We start from the raw sequence: 17,548 nt of genomic DNA on the forward strand, positions 1-17,548 counted from the left end.
AAATGATTCTGATATCTACTGCTTTGCTTTAACCATTAACTTTCACTTCACTGGCAAGAAAAACTGTGCTCTTTATTCAAGAGGGATTTGAATACTTAGAACATGTTATATATACAGATCAGTTTTTTAAATGCAGCATACACTATTTTTAATAATTTTTTTAAAAAGGAGTAAGCTTTCAGAGAAAATTCTGTTCTCCTTTATACTCCATCATAGTTTCTAAACAAATGTCTCTTCCTTAAATGTTTGTAATTGCTCCACATTTGGACCATATGGCATCTATCATCATACACAGTTGGCCCTTGAACAACTAGGGAATTAGGCCACAGTTAGACATCTGGTGACTCCTTACCCTTTTGCACTCCAGTCACAAAGCCACATGTAACTTTTGACTGTCCAAAAAGTTAACTACTAATAACCTGCTGTTGACCAGAAGCCTTACCAATAACACAGTCAACAAACACATATTCTGTAGATTATATATATTATATACTGTATTCTTACAGTAAAGTAAGCTAGAGAAAATAAAATGTTTTCAAGAAAAGTGTAAGGAAAATACATTAACTGTATTTATTGAAAAAAATCTGCATGCAAGTGGACCCACACAGTTCAAACCCATGTTGTTGAAAGGTCGACAGTATATAGCAGTCATACTTCTTTCACTTATTATTTAAAATTGACGTTAGGCCCTGGCTGGTGTAGCTCAGTGGATTGAGCACAGGCCTGCAAACCAAAGGGTCCCCAGTTTGGGGCCCACGAGAGGCAACCATACATTGATGTTTCTCTCCCTCTTTCTCCTTCCCCTCCCCTCTCTCTAAATATAAATAAAATCAGGCAATCAATCAATAAAAAAGACAACTCTGGCATGACTATTTTGTCTGAAATATATAGTGATTAAGAGAATAAGACTATTAAATTAATAACAAGAACATCTGTATTTAAGTGGCCACATGTGGTGTATACTCCTTCATAACTCTATTATCATTTTTTAGAAGAGAGATCACAGTTTCTACACTATCCCATAACCTCTAATTGTTTTAAAGTGATTTAAAACAATCATTTACCTTTTGTGACTTATAAAGATACACTTCAATAAATAAATTTAGTTTATAAGAAATATGCATGCTTTAATACATTCCACCTTTCTCACTGCAGCATGGTGCGGTAGAAACAAACTCTGGGTTTGAATCCCAGCTCTGGTCTGAGTGGTACTGGCGTAGACAAAAAACTTATCTGCCGGAGCCAGTTTCCTCATCTGTAAAATGAAGATAACAATGTCTACTGACATTGTCTACTGAGCAGGGGTGTGGAAAGGATTAAAAGTACTGTACGTAAACCCCTCACTTCAACAGTGGTAGCTGTTATTACTATAACATCCCTGCAGGCTTAATAACACAAATCTTAAACTTAGTGTCTGCATTTCTGTGCAGTTCATTGTTTTTCTCAAAACCAAGGAGTGGCAGAACCCAGGATTCTGGGGATAAGCCCAGACGTACCCTGAAAAAGGAGGATTAGAACACTGCTACTTATCTTAAGATTCCACTAAAAAGTAAAAAAGGATTTGCTTTAGCCTTGAGTTTAGAAAACTGCAAACGGGAATCTTACCAGCTTTGTACCAGTTGAACTGACGGCGTCCTGAGAAGATTATCTGGGAGAAGACTTATTTCTTTCATTATATTTGCCAATCTAACAGGCAACTCTTGCCGCAGAAACATAAATGAGGTCTTTTCACAAGCATTCATGGATCCTGAAACCAGACACAGTGGGAACAGCAGTAAGTGGAAGCCATAAGGCAGCAGAAACCAAAAAGTAGGGAGAAACACAGGGGGTTATTCAGCCAGAAACCTCAGAGGGGTAGCATCACCATAATTACAGGGTAAGTAAAGAGAAGGTGAGATGATAACCCAGTCTCTAGGGAATCCTGAATAACCTTCCGATTCCTGACATTACAAGCACTTTGTGGAGCAATGAAGACACTTTCCTGTCTCCATTACTTGCATCCTCACTGTGATCTCCTGCCTTAGAACTAAGGCAACCTGAGCAAGTCTGGGCAAAATGAGGAGTCTGATCAACAGCACCTGCAAAGCCTACCCGATACAAACTTGCTGCCATAATTTAGAACATGTTTCCTAAGTCCAGGTTTATAAGAAGTGATACCCGTCTACGAAACAGAAATGTTGTCATGTGCACGAGAACCACTATACTAATTCCCATCACCAAAGAGTAAATGCACAGAAGGGCTTTTAAGAAATGAAAAGCAAAAAGATACCAATGCCTGTCAGCAACCTTCTTCCAGTGTCGCCCCCAGCAAGTCCCATTCAATTGTCTAATTCCTGGAAAGCAGCCTGCTCACTCCTCCACGCCTGTGTCAGGATGTTAAGCAAAATAGTTGTAGAACGTCCTCTGGCAAGCAGGTCCATTTAAAGTTAATTTTCCATAAAAAATTAGATTATTGCAGCAATACATTTAAAACTCACTAATTTAATCTTACTGTTTCAGCAAGAGACAACCTTAGCAAAAATTAGATTGCAACAGCAGGAATTACAGGATTAAAGGAAAACATTTGAAGGTGAATGGCATACTTGGGAACAAGGCCACATTCACCCCTTAAGCACAATGGAGTCATTTTAAAGTAAACAAAAACCGAGGGCTTGAGCCAAGGGGAAAAAAACCCTGCCACTGTAAACCACAATTTTAAGATAAAGTTGCCAGCCACGCCAACATCTCTCAAGCCCACTGGTGATCTGTTAGTGACCTAACAGATCATGCATCAGACAGCTTTTTCTACTTAAATTTTATGACTTCATTAGAGTGTATTAGAGTTTTTCCTTTTCCTCTCAATGCCCTCTCATGAGAAGTCAAAGTTAAAAGCCTAACTTTGAAATTCTTCTGGAATTTGTTACATTCCTTCTAGAATGTTAGCACCCATCAGAGAAGGAGGAAAGTGGATAGTCGCCTGCCTCTACGGGTGTGAAATGTGGTAGGCTGTGAAATGTGGTAAACCCCAGCGTCCTGTGCTCATGCACTTTACACGTGCTCGACTTACTTTGCTGATGATGAAATGAACGTGCTATTGGTGGAAAAAGTCAAGCCAGTAACAACAAAAAAAAACATTCTAGGAAACACTGGGCCAGTCATAACCTGCCTCCCCGATCGTCCTACCAAGTTGATGCAATCATCACACAAAACTGGGCATTTATCATCAATCTGCAGAAACCGCACACGAACACGACGCCAAGAGGTGTCCTCTCCCGCAGCAGGGGTCCTGGGGAGGGACCTGGCCACCAGGGTAGACCCGGGCACGTGCGCTGCTAGGCGGACGGTAATTCCCCCCGCGGCCCTTTAGGTTTTTCAACAACACACAGTAAAAAAGGCGTGTTCCCCCAGTTACACACCTGAGCATCAGGATCTGCCCTCGAGAGAGGAAGGAAGCACCGAAGGCCCATGGGCGGGGGTGGGGGGGGTGGGGGGAGGCGGACGTCGAACAGGAGCTGGGCTCAGAGGCGACAGAAGCCGCGCACAAAGGCCCTAGGCCTGGGCCGCACTCACCGAAGTCCAGGAACTGCTTCATGGAGAGCGGCGACGGCGAGAAGCGCGCGTAGAAGTCCACTTGGCCCGGAACGCCGCCTTCCGGCGCCAGGCCGGAGCCCGAGCCCGACGTGAGGCTGCGGCTGGCGCCGGGGCAGACGGAGCGCGGCCCCGGGCCCGGGCCGGCCGAGGCGGCTCCGCGCAGCAGCCGCACCAGCCTCATTACGAGCGAGCCCCACCGGAGGAGCCGGAGCTCCGCGCCAGGTGGCCGCTCCGCGGCGGAGCTGTACGTGAGGGACGTGGCGAGCCGTGGGGGCGGGGAATCTGTCAGAGACTGTCACCACCGCGGCCGCCGCCCCCTTCGCCGGGGCCCGCCCCCCAGCGCGGTTGGGCTGGATCCCAGGAGGGACGTGGGGAGGCGGGGAGCGCGCGGGGGCCGCTGCGAAGCCGAAGTGCGGCCGGGTTAACGCTGGTGGAGCGGGTGGAAGTCCCTGGGCGCGTGGGGCGGCCAGGCCGCGGGGCTGCCTCCTCCGATCAGGGCGGTCCCAGCCCGCTGCCGAAAAGCCTAAAAAGACGGGGGCCACTAAGTCGCACTGGCGGTGAGGGGCACCCCCCACCCAAGTCATTTTGGGACAGATCCCACTTTCCTGCTTCCTCTGCCTCAGCCAGAAGGCTCAAGGACGGGCCTGCGCTCCGCTTCCAAACACCGCGGGTCTTGCTGAGTGTGCGTTCCACAAACTCCTCTTTATGTGAACCCCACATTTACAGGTGAAGAAACTGAGACCCAGAGTGTTTCGGGAGATGACCCTTGCAGTGGTACTTGAATACGAATGGTGAACACTGGGGAGTGTGGCTCTAAATAATATCAGTGATAACAGTCCCCAGAGATCTTTGACAGGCAACTTGAAGCATTATCTGCAGTCATTCTTGGCATAATCAGCAATGTATTTAAAGGATCCCTGCACTCTGACGGCCCATCTCTGTAACTGTCATTCTAGGGTCACAGTTTGGCTGCTCCACCCTTTCCAGATGTCTAAATAGTGAATATAAGACTAGACAGTTTATAATACTGGTTTAATTGCATAGACAGAGCTGCAAAGAATATAGTCTACAGTGAAAAACACCGCTGTCCCTCCTCTTCACTGCTACTTCCCCATATATTTCCCCCCAGTGCTTTATAGTAATCTTAGATGCAAAAAAATTACTTTTCCATGGGTGTGAAGTTTATATATATAATTTTTAAAAAAACTGAAGATAAAAAGCCAAAGTAAGAGGCAGCAAGCATTTATTTGAGATCACAACAAATAAATATTCTGGAAGCACTGGTTTGGGCAAAAACCCAGCTAGCATTCTGATTAGGGGGTGAAGGCAAGGGGTTTTTATGAGAAGAGGAGGAAGTACATGAATAGGAGGAATTTCTACTGGTACTACTAAGCTAAGTTATTTTTCAGATGTGTATGGCTATTTACTGATTCTAAAAAATGTCTTTCATTATCAGTCCTTGTACTCAGGAAGCCTGCTCTCCTGTTAGCTTTACAAGCAGTTGTTTGGAAAACAGTGCTGCTCTGGCTCAGTTTAAAGGTTATTGTGGGGGAGGGGGACAAAGGGGGAAAATTGGGATAACTGTAATAGCATAAACAGAAGGAAGGAAGGAAGGAAGGAAGGAAGGAAGGAAGGAAGGAAGGAAGGAAGGAAGGTTATTTTGCCTAGTTCAAACATTCCAAAGGTTCAAGGAGTAAGACAAACAATACAGTTGCTCTGGAATGGCTGCCGTGACATAAATATATAGTATATATTTGTGGTATACAATGACAATTCATTTCTCCATAGTGGTCAGATCTTGGGTTCTGTAAAAATAGAGTGAGATGAGAGTCTCTTTTTAGGGTGTATTCATCCCACAGTTTAGCTTGAAGAACATTGACCACCTAGAAACAAGGTAGGTGGTTGGGGAGATGGGGTGGAAGCAGAACTAACACAGTCTCTGAAACTGGTCCCTCTAATCATTTTTTCATGTATCTGTTAACATGGTGGTTGTTAAGACTTTGATAAAAATACAGGAAGCAGTAGGAACATAAGATTAGGATATGCAGAGAACGTAATCGAAGGGGGAACAGTATCTCATTTATGTTTGCTGCCCCACGAACCATACTCTGTACCTTCCCAACCTGGCCCGCCTTCATCCATTCTATGAATATTTGTTGAATGTCTGCTAATGTACTAGTTATTAGTAATGTTCTACATGATTGGGAATAAAGCCAAATGCAGTTCAAATAGGATCCCTTTTAGATATGCCTGTTCTTGCACAGAATATACTGTAGGGTCCAACATGGTAGAATTTTATACCATATCTTTGAATATTAAGAGCCTGCTCTGTGAAAGAATAATTAGGTTTGTTCTCACTGGGTCAGGCAGCAGATGGAGGACTTCTGGGTGGAAGCTAGGGAGCTAGACCTGACTCACATGTGGGAAAACTTTCAGTGGTTATAGCCATTGTACTGTGAAATGGGCAGCCTTAAGGAGGTAGGGGTTCTTGTCCATTACCATTAGAGCCTAGACAACTGCTTTATAAGGCTGGTACGGAGAGGATTATGGGGAAGCAGTGTAGTGCAATCAAAAGCGCCTGGGTTCTAATTTCAAATCCTGGTTCTGTGATGTGCTGGCTATGGGGCCTTGAGTGAGTTACTTAGCCTCTCTGAGCCTCAGTCTTCTCACCTGAAGGGGAGGATAGTGTCTGTCTCACCATGTAACTGTGACCTGGATGGTATAGCTCTCTGTGTCAGCACAATGCCCAGGACATACTAGAGCTACTCAATAAATAGCATCTATTTATCATTATTGTTGTTTTTAACAATTATTTCCTTATTAGGATTTTATCAGAACCAGTCACACATGTTTGGCCTGAGGACAACTTTACCAAAGGACTGGTAGGAAACGACTTGAAATTGAATAGTAGACCTCCTTAAATTTGTCCCTCAACCATTTCTACAACTCTTTTCCAGCCTTCCTTCACGTTGCCTTTCTCCTTTCTCCTCTTCTTCCTTCTAGACCACTCCCTGAACACCAAATTCTTCTCACACCAGGACGCTCAGTATTATTCAACTCCCTCAACCTCTGTTCACAACTCTGAGCAACCCTAGCTGCTTTCCACCCCAGCGTGTCCAGGTGCTCAGCTAGACATTAACTTTCGTGGAAGAACAAAGGCCCAGCAGAAACCTTGAGGTTTATTTTAGCAAGGTTATTCCCCTAGAAACCAGTGTTTTATAGCATGTATTCCCTTTTCTCCAAAGTATATTCACAAGGTTCCACCCAATATACAAAGAATGAATATATGAGAACACATAGAAAATGACATCAACTTTTTTGCTTCTTGATCAAAGCCTTAGAGCCCAGAAGCTTGAGAGAACATTAAATATTTTTTCAGATATCTGTTAACATGGTGGTTGTTAAGACTATTACAAAAATAATATCTTACACTCAGGAAGCAGTATGGACAAAAGACTGTAAGATGTACAGAGAACAGTAATCAAAGGGTGGTATCTATTTTGGGAGGGGGGAGTAATCTCATATAAACATAACTAAAGGGCTAATAGTCTATATTTAACTATGCAAATATAAAGTATAATGATATGCTGAGACAATGAAAATCTTTGTATGTGTCATACTTGGGCCAGATCCTCCAATTCACTGGGAACTTGATTCACGCTGAGCGGATTTGACTGGAGAGTGGAAAAAGCAATGGAAAACAAGCTAGTCTGTGTCACCCCGTCTCCATCACCTTCTGGCTTCGTGGGGCTCAGAGTGAAACCAAGAGCATTATGACTTTGATTAAATTCAGTTTTAAAGCCTAGCTCTAAAACACCCCCATATATATATATATATATATATATATATATATATATATATATATATATATCCCTCAGAGACCTAGCCTTTACCCAGGATGATCGGTAACTCCAAGGCAGCAGCAGACAGCAGCCTGGACCTGACTGACAGTCACCAGGTCTGAACCTCTGGCAGGCTAAATATAACATCTTGACCTAAGTTATGTTTCACATTCTGAGCCCTAAGCTGGAACAAACGCCTGGCTGCTTTCCCCTGAGACATGACAGAGGGAGGCCAGAAAAGATCTCAGAACTGTCCTTAAGACCTGAAAACGATTCATTACCCTTACCTTACCTCAGACAAATCAGCTCCCAGTACAGCCCTGAACCCCTAACCCACAATGACTTGTGATTTTGCCCTATGTGTTCTATAACCTACATGCCTTTGGGGAGTTCAGGCCTTTGAGCATTAGCTTCCCGTTCTCCTGGACCACTGTTCGTAGTAAAATAGCCAATATGGGTCTGGTGCTATTCTGTGTTTAGCATTTGGCTCCACTAGTACCAAGTGGACAAACTCCTTCTATTCTGTAACTAGAGGACAAGAGGAGAAGAAAGTCATGGTATTTACTCCCCTGCCAGGACATGATTTGTGTCCCTCTTAAGTGTGGCTACTGTTCCCTCCCTCTGACTAGTAAGCCCTAGAGGTGGTACCAGTTTCTCCCTGTTGTTAATTAGGGTGCTCACCAGCCCTAGCTGCTTACCTCTGCCCACAACTCTGTAAGTAGTCCCTTCCCCTTCAGTTCCCCTTTGGAGTGTGCTCTCATGTCCTGTCCCAGGACCCTGACTGATACATCAGAAATATAGTTTTCAAAAAAGGAAAATTATGGTTGTCATGCAGCTATAAAACAAACATTTCATCATCATGTATCTCAATAAAGCTGAAAAAATAAAATGAACAGAAAAATTCAATTAACAAGTTAATTAAATAAAGGGAACCAGAACTGATGTTACAACCTGTTCAAAGAAGTAAAAAAAAACAGGATTGCAGAAATGTCTTTGCAAAGGGCTGTGAAATTGGCTTTTCCCTTGAGGAATCTGAAACCCTTCACCTAACAGTATTTGCATGGATATTGGCAAGATTTATTTGTATTATCAGTTATTTACAATTTACAGTTATGACCTCAAAGACATGAATCAGAATCAGATATCCTGGAAAGTTGTGCTCTAAACAGTGCATTGTTATTGAATGTCAACTGTAATTGAAAAATTTAAAAACAAAAACAGTATTGTATTCCACTGAAGCAAGACATCCCTGCATACATGTGCGTTCTTTAAGGAGTACTGCCACTTGAGTTACTACTTGTGCCATGCTGTGGAGGCCATGGTGTTCACCAGGATTTGTTTTAGTGAAAACACCATATTTATCCGGTAAGTACTGTACCTTGATATGCTGGGGTTGGAGAGGATCCCTTGGGAAAGCTCAAGGAACAGCTGGGCAGGGAGCCAGGGGAGGGATTCACTCGGCTGAGCAAAGGGGAAGGGGAGTTGGCAGAAGATTGCAAAGGCTATTTCACAATGAGAGCACTCCCTGTAACCTTTAGTAGAGTTTACTAAAAAAAGAAAAAGGCTGTTGAGACTGGGTCTTTTGTGCCTTTGTGCAAGTTAGTGAAAAGAATGAATTTTGTGTTCTTTTGGAGAATGGGAGCCGGTGGGGACGGCCATGGCACAGGAGGAAGCCAAGGTGTGAGAGTGCTGGGGGGGACCCTGAGGTGCAAGTCCCGTGGAACAGAGAGACCAGGGCAGGGAGGAGTGGGACACACAAACCAGACTTAGTGATCTGAGCCAAGGTGTCTGAGGGCCAAGAAGTCTGCTGACCAGCAATGTGCAATTTCCCCTTTTCAAAGTGTGTTGGGGTGGGGAAATGTAAACTTCTACGTTGGCCACCAATTTCCCTTCATTTCTTCCATTTCTTCCCTTCTAAGGTCTGTAGCTGCCTTCTCTGGGAGTTCATTGATTCCTTCAGCATCCCTTTAGAAATGCTGTCGCTGGACAGGCACCACTTCAGGTTCTGCAGATACAGGCATGAACAAGCTATCTAGGTCCCTGCCCTCCTGGAGCTTCCAGGGGAAGAAACTGATAGTGAGTACATAGCTCACGTCCGAGAGTGCCAAGGGTGTAAAGATAATGAAGCAGCCATAGCATGTGCGTGTGCGTTGTACAGAAGCTGCTTTACTGAGGTGGTCAGCAAAGGCCACTCAGACATGAGCACCTTCAGAGGCCCTAAGAAATGGGTTAATATGACCCTTTCCACCATGATCCTCAAAAACAACAAAAAAAAACCCTTATCTTGTTGCCCTTCATTTATTCATAATTCACCATGTTAAAAACAAATTCAACCGAGTGAATTCATAGATCTAATTAGCTTTATTAAGCGATTATGAATCAGGCAACATCCCACCCAGCAACAAGAAGGGTGCCCAAGGGGTTGTAAGTGAAGGTTTTCATAAGAAGAATGTGTGACATTGTTGGGGGAAAGCCCCAAATATCTAAATTCAGGATCTATTCTGGAGAGCTGACATGTAGCCTTCTTCAAAATCATAAGAGCTTTAATAGGAGAAACTTACATACATGGGCAAAGCAGCTGCTCCTGCCGGTGGTGAGCCCAAAGAAATCCGCACCCCCTCCCAGGACAGTTCCTTCCTTCCTTCCTTCCTTCCTTCCTTTCCTTCCTTCCTTCCTTCCTCTTTCTCTCTTCTTCCTTCCCTCCTTTCCTTCCTTCCTTTTCTTTCTCTTTATTTCCTTTTCTAAAAATATTTTATTTATTTATATTTAGAGAAAGGGGAAGGGAGGGAGAGAAACATTCATGTGAGAGACAAACATTGATCTGTTGCCTCTAGCACATGCCCCAACCAGGGACCAAACCTGCAACCTCGGCAGGTGCCCTGACCAGGAATCAAACTGAGACCTTTGGATTTGTGGGATGACGCCCCACCAACTGAGCCACCCCAGTCAGGACAGGGTTTCTTTTTAAAGGAACTTCACAGCAGGGGTTAATAGCAAAACCAGTTGGTGGGTAGACCTCCTGAGAGAACAATGAATCACTGAGTTAAAAGAAAAATTAAAAGGTAACATCAGGCAGTTACTACACTTTATACATTCATTAACCTCCTCCCTGGGGGCACGACATTTGTTGGTCTCTGGGCAGCATTCCGGCTTTCAGGGTGGTCAGCCAAATGTGAGGTTACACAGTGTAAACAGTCACAGAGAGTTCACCATCTCCCAGATGCCTTTGCTGGGCGAGCCATATTGCATCTCTAAAGTGAGTTCCCCAACAAAGGGGTTGTAAATTAAGGTTTTCATAGGAAGAAGAGTGTGTGACAGGGGAGTTAGCAAAAGAAAAGATTATAGTCATGCACTGCATAAGGATGTTTCGGTCAACAGGCAGCACACACTGTTGTGGTCCCATAAGATTATTCAGAGCTGAAAAATTCCTATTGCCTAGTACTTAGTAACATCACAAAATAACACATTACTCACGTTTGTGTGACGCCGGTAGAAACAGTTTGTTTACTACTGTGCTTCCAGTCATATAGAAGTATAACACACACAATTATGAAGCGTGCATAATACTTCATAATAATAAATGTTACTGGTTTATTTATTATATACTTTTTATCATTGTTTTAGAGTACACTCTTCTATTTATGAAAAAAACTTATAAAACAGTATGATGTATTATGCCTGCAGCAACCACATACATCTCATGTTTATTGCATCTCTTGATGGTATACATTTCCTTTGTGCTTGATTTAATCTGTTATTTTGTACAGTAACATGCTGTACAGGTTTTGTAGCTTAAAAGCAATAAGCTATACCATATAGCCCAGATGTGCAGTAGGCCATACCATCTAGATTTGTGTAAATGTTCTATGATGTTAGCACAACGATAAAATCACCTAACAAGAAGTTTCTCCAAAGCATTTCTCAGAATGTATCTCCTCAGTCGAGGATATGTTTATTGATTGGGGGGATGGGAGAAACATCGATGCAAAAGAGAAGCATTAAATGTCTTCCACAGCATGACAAGGAACAGAGCCTTCCAGCCTGTAACATTTAACTTCTCTTTGCCTGCATCCAAACATTTCCATGGAACTGTGCCGCACAGCCATGCCTAGGTGGAACACAAGTGGAAAGAGGGCTTTTATTCTGAGTGGGATTGTCTGTCCAGCTAACATCTGTATTATCTGGTAAAAAGAAAAAATGGACATTGGGAGAGAGCTGTCTCTAATGCAAGTGGTAATTGGAGTTGGGACCACCTGTGGAGAGTACTTACACATTCCCACACTCTCTTAGAGATGTAGAAAAGGGAAGAAACAAATTCACCTTTATGTGAAAATTTCTGGACATGTATCTTGGAGAAAGAATCAAGTTGATCTTGAAAGCGGCAGAAGTGCTCTGAGTTCGGCATTAGCTGGAAGGCAGCTGCCCCCTCTGCCTACTTCCTCTAATGCCCTAGATCTTGTAGCATTCTCTTTGGGTGAGCAGCCATATTGGTCAGGATTCAATGCTTCAAGTAAAAACCATTCTAGATATTATTGGTATGAAGGCATGTAATTAAGGGGATGACATATATAACACAGAATGAAGCATTCTGTAATTTCTAGCAGTCACTGGAAACTAAAGAAAAATATTTCTTAGCTACAGTCCAAAGGAATCAAGAGGCCACCACCAGTTAACTCTTGCCTGCTAATCAGAAGACACGCTGCACACAAAAGAAGTAAAAAATAATGACAAAAACATAAACGTGGAGGGGGTGAGTAAAAATGGTAGTGATTTTAGAATGTGTTTGAACTTAAGCAACCATCAACTTAAAATAGTCTGCTATAAACACAGCTTGGTATATATAAAGCACGTAGTAACCACAATCCAAAAATCTGTAAGAGATATACAAGAAGCAAAGAGAAAGGAATCCAAACAAAACACTACAGAAAGTCATCAACATACAAGAGAAGAAAGCAAGAGTATAAGAAAGGAACAGAGAAGAACTACAGAAACAACCAGAGAACAATTAATGGCAATAACTACATACCTATCAATAATTTCTTTATATGTAAATGGATTAAATGCTTCGATCAAAAGACAAATGCTTAAAGATGTAATACATATATACAGTGGAATATTATACAGCCATAAAAGACTGAATTCTTACCATTTGCGACAACATGGATGGACCCTATAGAGTATAATGTTAAGTGAAATTTGTTTAAGAGAAAGACAAATACCATATGATTTCACTGACACATGAAATCTAAAAAACAATAAACAAAGCAAAATAAACTCAGATACAGAGAACAAACTGATGGTTGCCAGATTGGAGGAGGGTTGGGTGAAAAAGGTGAAGGGATTGAGAAGTATGAATTGCCAGTTACAAAACAGTCACGGGATGTACAGTACAGTATAGGAAATATGGTCAATGATATTGTAATAACTATGTGTGGTGTCAGGTGGGTCCAGGACTTACTGGGGAGAGTCATCACTTTGTAAGTTATATACATGTCTAACCACTGTGCTGTACAGCTGAAATAAAATATTGAATGACAACTATAATTGAAAAAAAAAAGACAACACTGAAACTTAAGTCTATACAACCACACTTATTAGCAGAAATACCCACCATGAGTCTACCTTTCAGACCTCAAATGAAGGTACGTATTTCATGGAATCTAATTCACATTCAAAACCCTAGCTTTCCAGCCCTTCCAACTAGAAGGGTGGAACAGAGGTTGAGCAAGCCAATGGCTCAGGCATTTCATTTATTTCTGTTTTCCTGGGAGGAATAACTGGGTTGTTTGTGGTGGGAACAGGCAAAGGAAAACTGGAGAATAGTTGATGCTAGAGAAATATCAAATTGCAAATACTTAACTCTTAGAGTAAGCCTGAACCTCATTTCAATCTTTTTGCTTTATAGCTAATTTAGAGCAGTGACTGTGCCCAGAGCAGCGTATCCCTGCTTCTGAGTCAGCCACTAGAAATGGCATGTTGTTCTCCATTCAGTTTTAGCAGTACTCACTGCAGTGGGATTTTGCTTCTGGAAGAGCAGGTATGTTGAAGACATGGCCCACAACAGTAGCCTAAGACTAATGTCATCCATCCTGTCAAGACAGTGAAAGTTATATACTTGAATATAACAGACTAAAATGTGCCCTCACTGCTCTTCATTATGTTTGAGGCTGTTAGAGAGTTGGAAGTTGTATAGATGTGAGAGGATGGTGTCTTATTCACGGGAAGCCCAGGTTATAATCCTAGTTATTCTCTGTACCATTTCACAGGTGAGGAGGTTAAACCACTAGGGGTCAGTAAACGTGCCTGAGGTCACACAAGTTGAAAGTGGCAGAGCACTTCCAGTGCGTGCAGACTGACCCCACAGGTCCTCGCTACCCAACACATGACCCGTGGACGAGCAGCGCAGCAGCCCTGGGGCTCGCTGGGAACGTGGACTCTCAGGCTCTACATCCCAGGCCGCCGGGATCCGAGCCTTCGTCTAACATGGTCCCCAGGTGATTCTCAGGCACATTCAAGTGTGAAGAGGACTGCTCTCCACCACACCGTCGACTGTGGCGTCCTAACCAGGGTGGCTTCCTCAGGCAAATGCCCTAGAACTTCAGCTCTGTCAGCAATTCCTAGGGATTTTTTATAAATTTAACTTTTTTTTTTCTGTTAACAGACATTTGGGAAGGAGAAATGGGAAAGAAACTCTGTTCTTCCAATGACAAGCTTTGGTCTGATACACGTGATGCCACTCCAGCACAGGTGGGCTGTGCACGTATCGTCTTCTGTAGAGCAGCAAAGGTAACGAGCAACAAGCCTGCAGGCTGCCTTCCCACTGAAGGAGACCGGGACTTGACTGTGTGTAAAGAACTGAAAGTTAAAAAAAAATCTGCTTTTTTAAACTTACATTTCATTATGAAGGAGGAGAAGGGGCAGAGGAGAGCAGAATCAGTCCAGAGTAACCACAGGATGCCTATGCGCTGACTTCGAGTTCCCCAGACCCCAACCCGAACCTGCAGCCGCTCACTGCAAGGGTGGGCTGACACTGGGTTGAACACAGAAACAAGGGTCCATCTTGTACAAGATGCCCTATATTGATGAGAAGCTTTAAGACTAAGGTTCCTATTTTTTAAGTTAGTTAAGGGTACTTAGTCTTGCAGATTGTAGCTCTCACACCCACTAGTAAACCATGATAGACTTTGAGAGCGAGGAGACAAGTTTCCAGTGACAAATTATGTTTCCCATCTGTGAAATGAGGAAGTAGAACTAGATTTCCATGCTCTTTTCCTACTTTAATGTTCTGTGACTCCACATAATAAACAAGTGTGTTACAAAACTAGCTAACCTTTAAAAACACTTCCAGATCTTCTCACTTACTCCTTACAAGGACCATGAGATGGGTACTGTCTATCCTATTTTGCAGATAAGGAAACAGTCACGATGTGTTAGTCACTCGCCAGGACTGTATTCTCAGAAGAGGTGAAGCTGATTCACATCCAGGCAGCCTGACCAGAGCCTCCCCCTGGAGCAAAGGTGTACCTCCAGCTTCTCTGCTGGTTACTGGCACAGAAGCACCACAAGCAGGTATGGGATGACATTCCCATGTGGTGGGCAGAGCCCTTTCAATAAATATTCAGGCCATCTGAGGACCTCTAACGCAGTTCTCAATCTTGGCTGTACTTGGGGAGCCTGAAACTGCATTGATGCCTGGGTCCCACCCTGAGATTCTGATACATCAGTCTGGTATGTGGTCTGGGCACTGGGATCTTTGAAAATGTTCTTCAAATGTGCTGTTCAGGTTCAGAATGGCTACTCTACTTTTTCTGGCAATGGTATTAGTTCCAAAGACAAGTTCTACCCACATAAGATCAGGTGTGACCTTATATGTCAACAAGTGACATCACAGCACAAGACTTTGAATCTGCTACTTATTTAAACTGAATCCGGCTGTTTGTTAGTATCATAAGCTTCCTCATTCTCAACATCAATAATTATCAGAGAAATGCAAATTAAAATCTCAATGAGATATCACCTCACACCTGTCAGAATGGCTATCATCAATAAATCAACAAACAACAAATGCTGGCGAGGATGTGGAGAAAGGGGAACCCTTGTGCTCTGTTGGTGGGAATGCAGACTGGTGTAGCCACTGTGGAAAACAGTATGGAGATACCTCAAAAAATTAAAATGGAACTGCCTTATGACCCAGCAATCCCACTTCTGGGAATATATCTAAAGAAACCAGAAACACTAATTCAAAAGAATATAAACACCCTCATGTTCAATGCAGCATTATTTATAATAGGGTAAGATATGGAAAGAGCCAAAGTGCCCATCAGAAGATGAGTGGATAAAAAAGCTGTCATACATTTACACAATGGAATACCACACAGCAGTAAGAAGAAACTCTTACATTTTGCAATAGCATGAATGCACCTGGAGAATGTTATGCTAAGTGAAATAAGCCAGTCAGTGAAAGACAACCATCACATGACCTCACTTTTATATATGGAATCTAATGAACACAATGAACTAATGAGCCAAATAGTCACAGAAGATCAGATGCACGAAACAGACTGACAGCTGTCAGAATGGGGGGTGGCGGGATGAAAGGCGGTAAAGGGACTAACCAAGGAACGTTTATGCACAGCCTATGGACACGGACAACAGCATGGGGATTGGCTTAGGGAGGGGAGAGGGTGAGACGGGGTGGTGATAGGGAAAGGGAGAAAATGTGGGAACAGTAATAGAATAAATAATAAACGTGAATTTAAAAAATAAAACATAAGCTTCCTCCAAAAGGTCAGAGCCAGTGTCATTGTGTGTGTGCCCCCAGAGCCTAACAGCATCCTTGTAGACCGTCAGGGAAAAATGATTAAACCATGTCTAACTCCATCCCAAACGTCAGGATCTTAAGAGAACACTCAAGTCTACAGGTTATTGACGAATGAATATGTATCTGCTGGGCCTTGAGAAAATAAAAGCAGCAAGCTCTGTCCCTGTAATTTGGAATTCTGTGGCTGTTCTATTAGAAGGAACAGTACATGAGAAATTTTATCAGACCTCTAACAGGTCTGCGCCCGTTTCTATGACCCTGGTGCAGTTAGTCGGGCTGAGAAATGGCTTTAGGGAAAGGGCAAAGGGAAGATAGAGGCATTTAAACTTTGATGACTGCTGCTGCAAAAATTGCACTTGACTCTCTCCCTTGTGTAACCAACCATTATCTGGTTAGCTTTACCCTCTGTGGGTGCATGTCCACCCTTGCACTGTGCTGGACCAGCTTTCTTACTCGGATTTGTGTTTTACAGTTCATTAATCTTTAAAGGATTTTACCATGAATCCCCTTTATCACTTTCCTCTCAGATGGGTCTTCTGGCAACACCACTACAGGCCTGGCTTCAGCCACTAGTACACAGCACTCACTCCCACGTCTACCAGCTGGTAAGATGCCTCTCTGATTGGCAAAACCTGTTTTTTAAGGCACAAGAAAGAAAATACTTGTTTGCCATTTACCATAATCAAGAACTCCTAGAGTAACAGATGCTCATTAACTTCTTTGCAGTAGCCACTCTTTTGAAATCATTCTCAAGTTCACTTCATCTCTTGGAACCTTGCCTTCCCCTCAATCTAAGTGGTTGGACCCTACCCTTTGGTCTCGAGGAACTGCCTTTAATTATTTACTTTATGCTACTCAGGCTGATCAAATAGCTCTTCCGCACTTTCTCAGCCCAGAAGATGTACTTCTATGGAACCCAGCCACCTACAGCATTTCACTCTCCTTCAGAACAAAACAACTTATCAACCCCAGTCTATCTTCCCATGTTGCCGTTCTGTGAGCTAGTATATGAGATCAGTGTCTCATTAAGGTGTTTTCCTTTAGGGTAGAATGCTTGGTCTTATGCTTACTTCCCAGGTCTGGACAATTTAAAACATTCCCCACCTACATCTGCCCTACAAGGGCACAACAGGGACCATGACTGGGCATGACTCAGATAAGCCTGTAGCAAGTGCTCTGCAACCAACAAAGCGTCAGTGTTTGCAAATGAATCCAAGGACAGCCCTGTACTAATAATACCGTTATCACTGCCAGGCACTCGTGTATGTTTTTTGAGAGGGAGAAAAAGAAGTGGAATTATGGGAGTCACATAAAG

General features: G+C 43.1%; 1 protein-coding gene across 1 annotated transcript in view; it reads right to left on the reverse strand.

The window, feature by feature from the left end:
• Positions 1–3,842, reverse strand: part of PDK1 (pyruvate dehydrogenase kinase 1) — a 30,457-nt gene extending 26,615 nt beyond the window's left edge. Inside the window, exons 1-2 of the mRNA XM_045842282.1 lie at positions 3,550–3,842; positions 1,606–1,747 (exon numbers count right to left, since the gene is read on the reverse strand). Of these exons, the coding sequence (XP_045698238.1) occupies positions 1,606–1,747; positions 3,550–3,751 (344 nt within the window). The 5' untranslated portion in view covers positions 3,752–3,842. The remainder of the gene's footprint in view (positions 1–1,605; positions 1,748–3,549) is intronic.
• Positions 3,843–17,548: the final 13,706 nt, after the last annotated feature.

This window comes from Phyllostomus hastatus, unplaced genomic scaffold (genome assembly GCF_019186645.2).
Source record: "Phyllostomus hastatus isolate PE091 unplaced genomic scaffold, TTU_PhHast_1.1 phas_contig_1, whole genome shotgun sequence".
Lineage (NCBI taxonomy): Eukaryota > Metazoa > Chordata > Mammalia > Chiroptera > Phyllostomidae > Phyllostomus > Phyllostomus hastatus.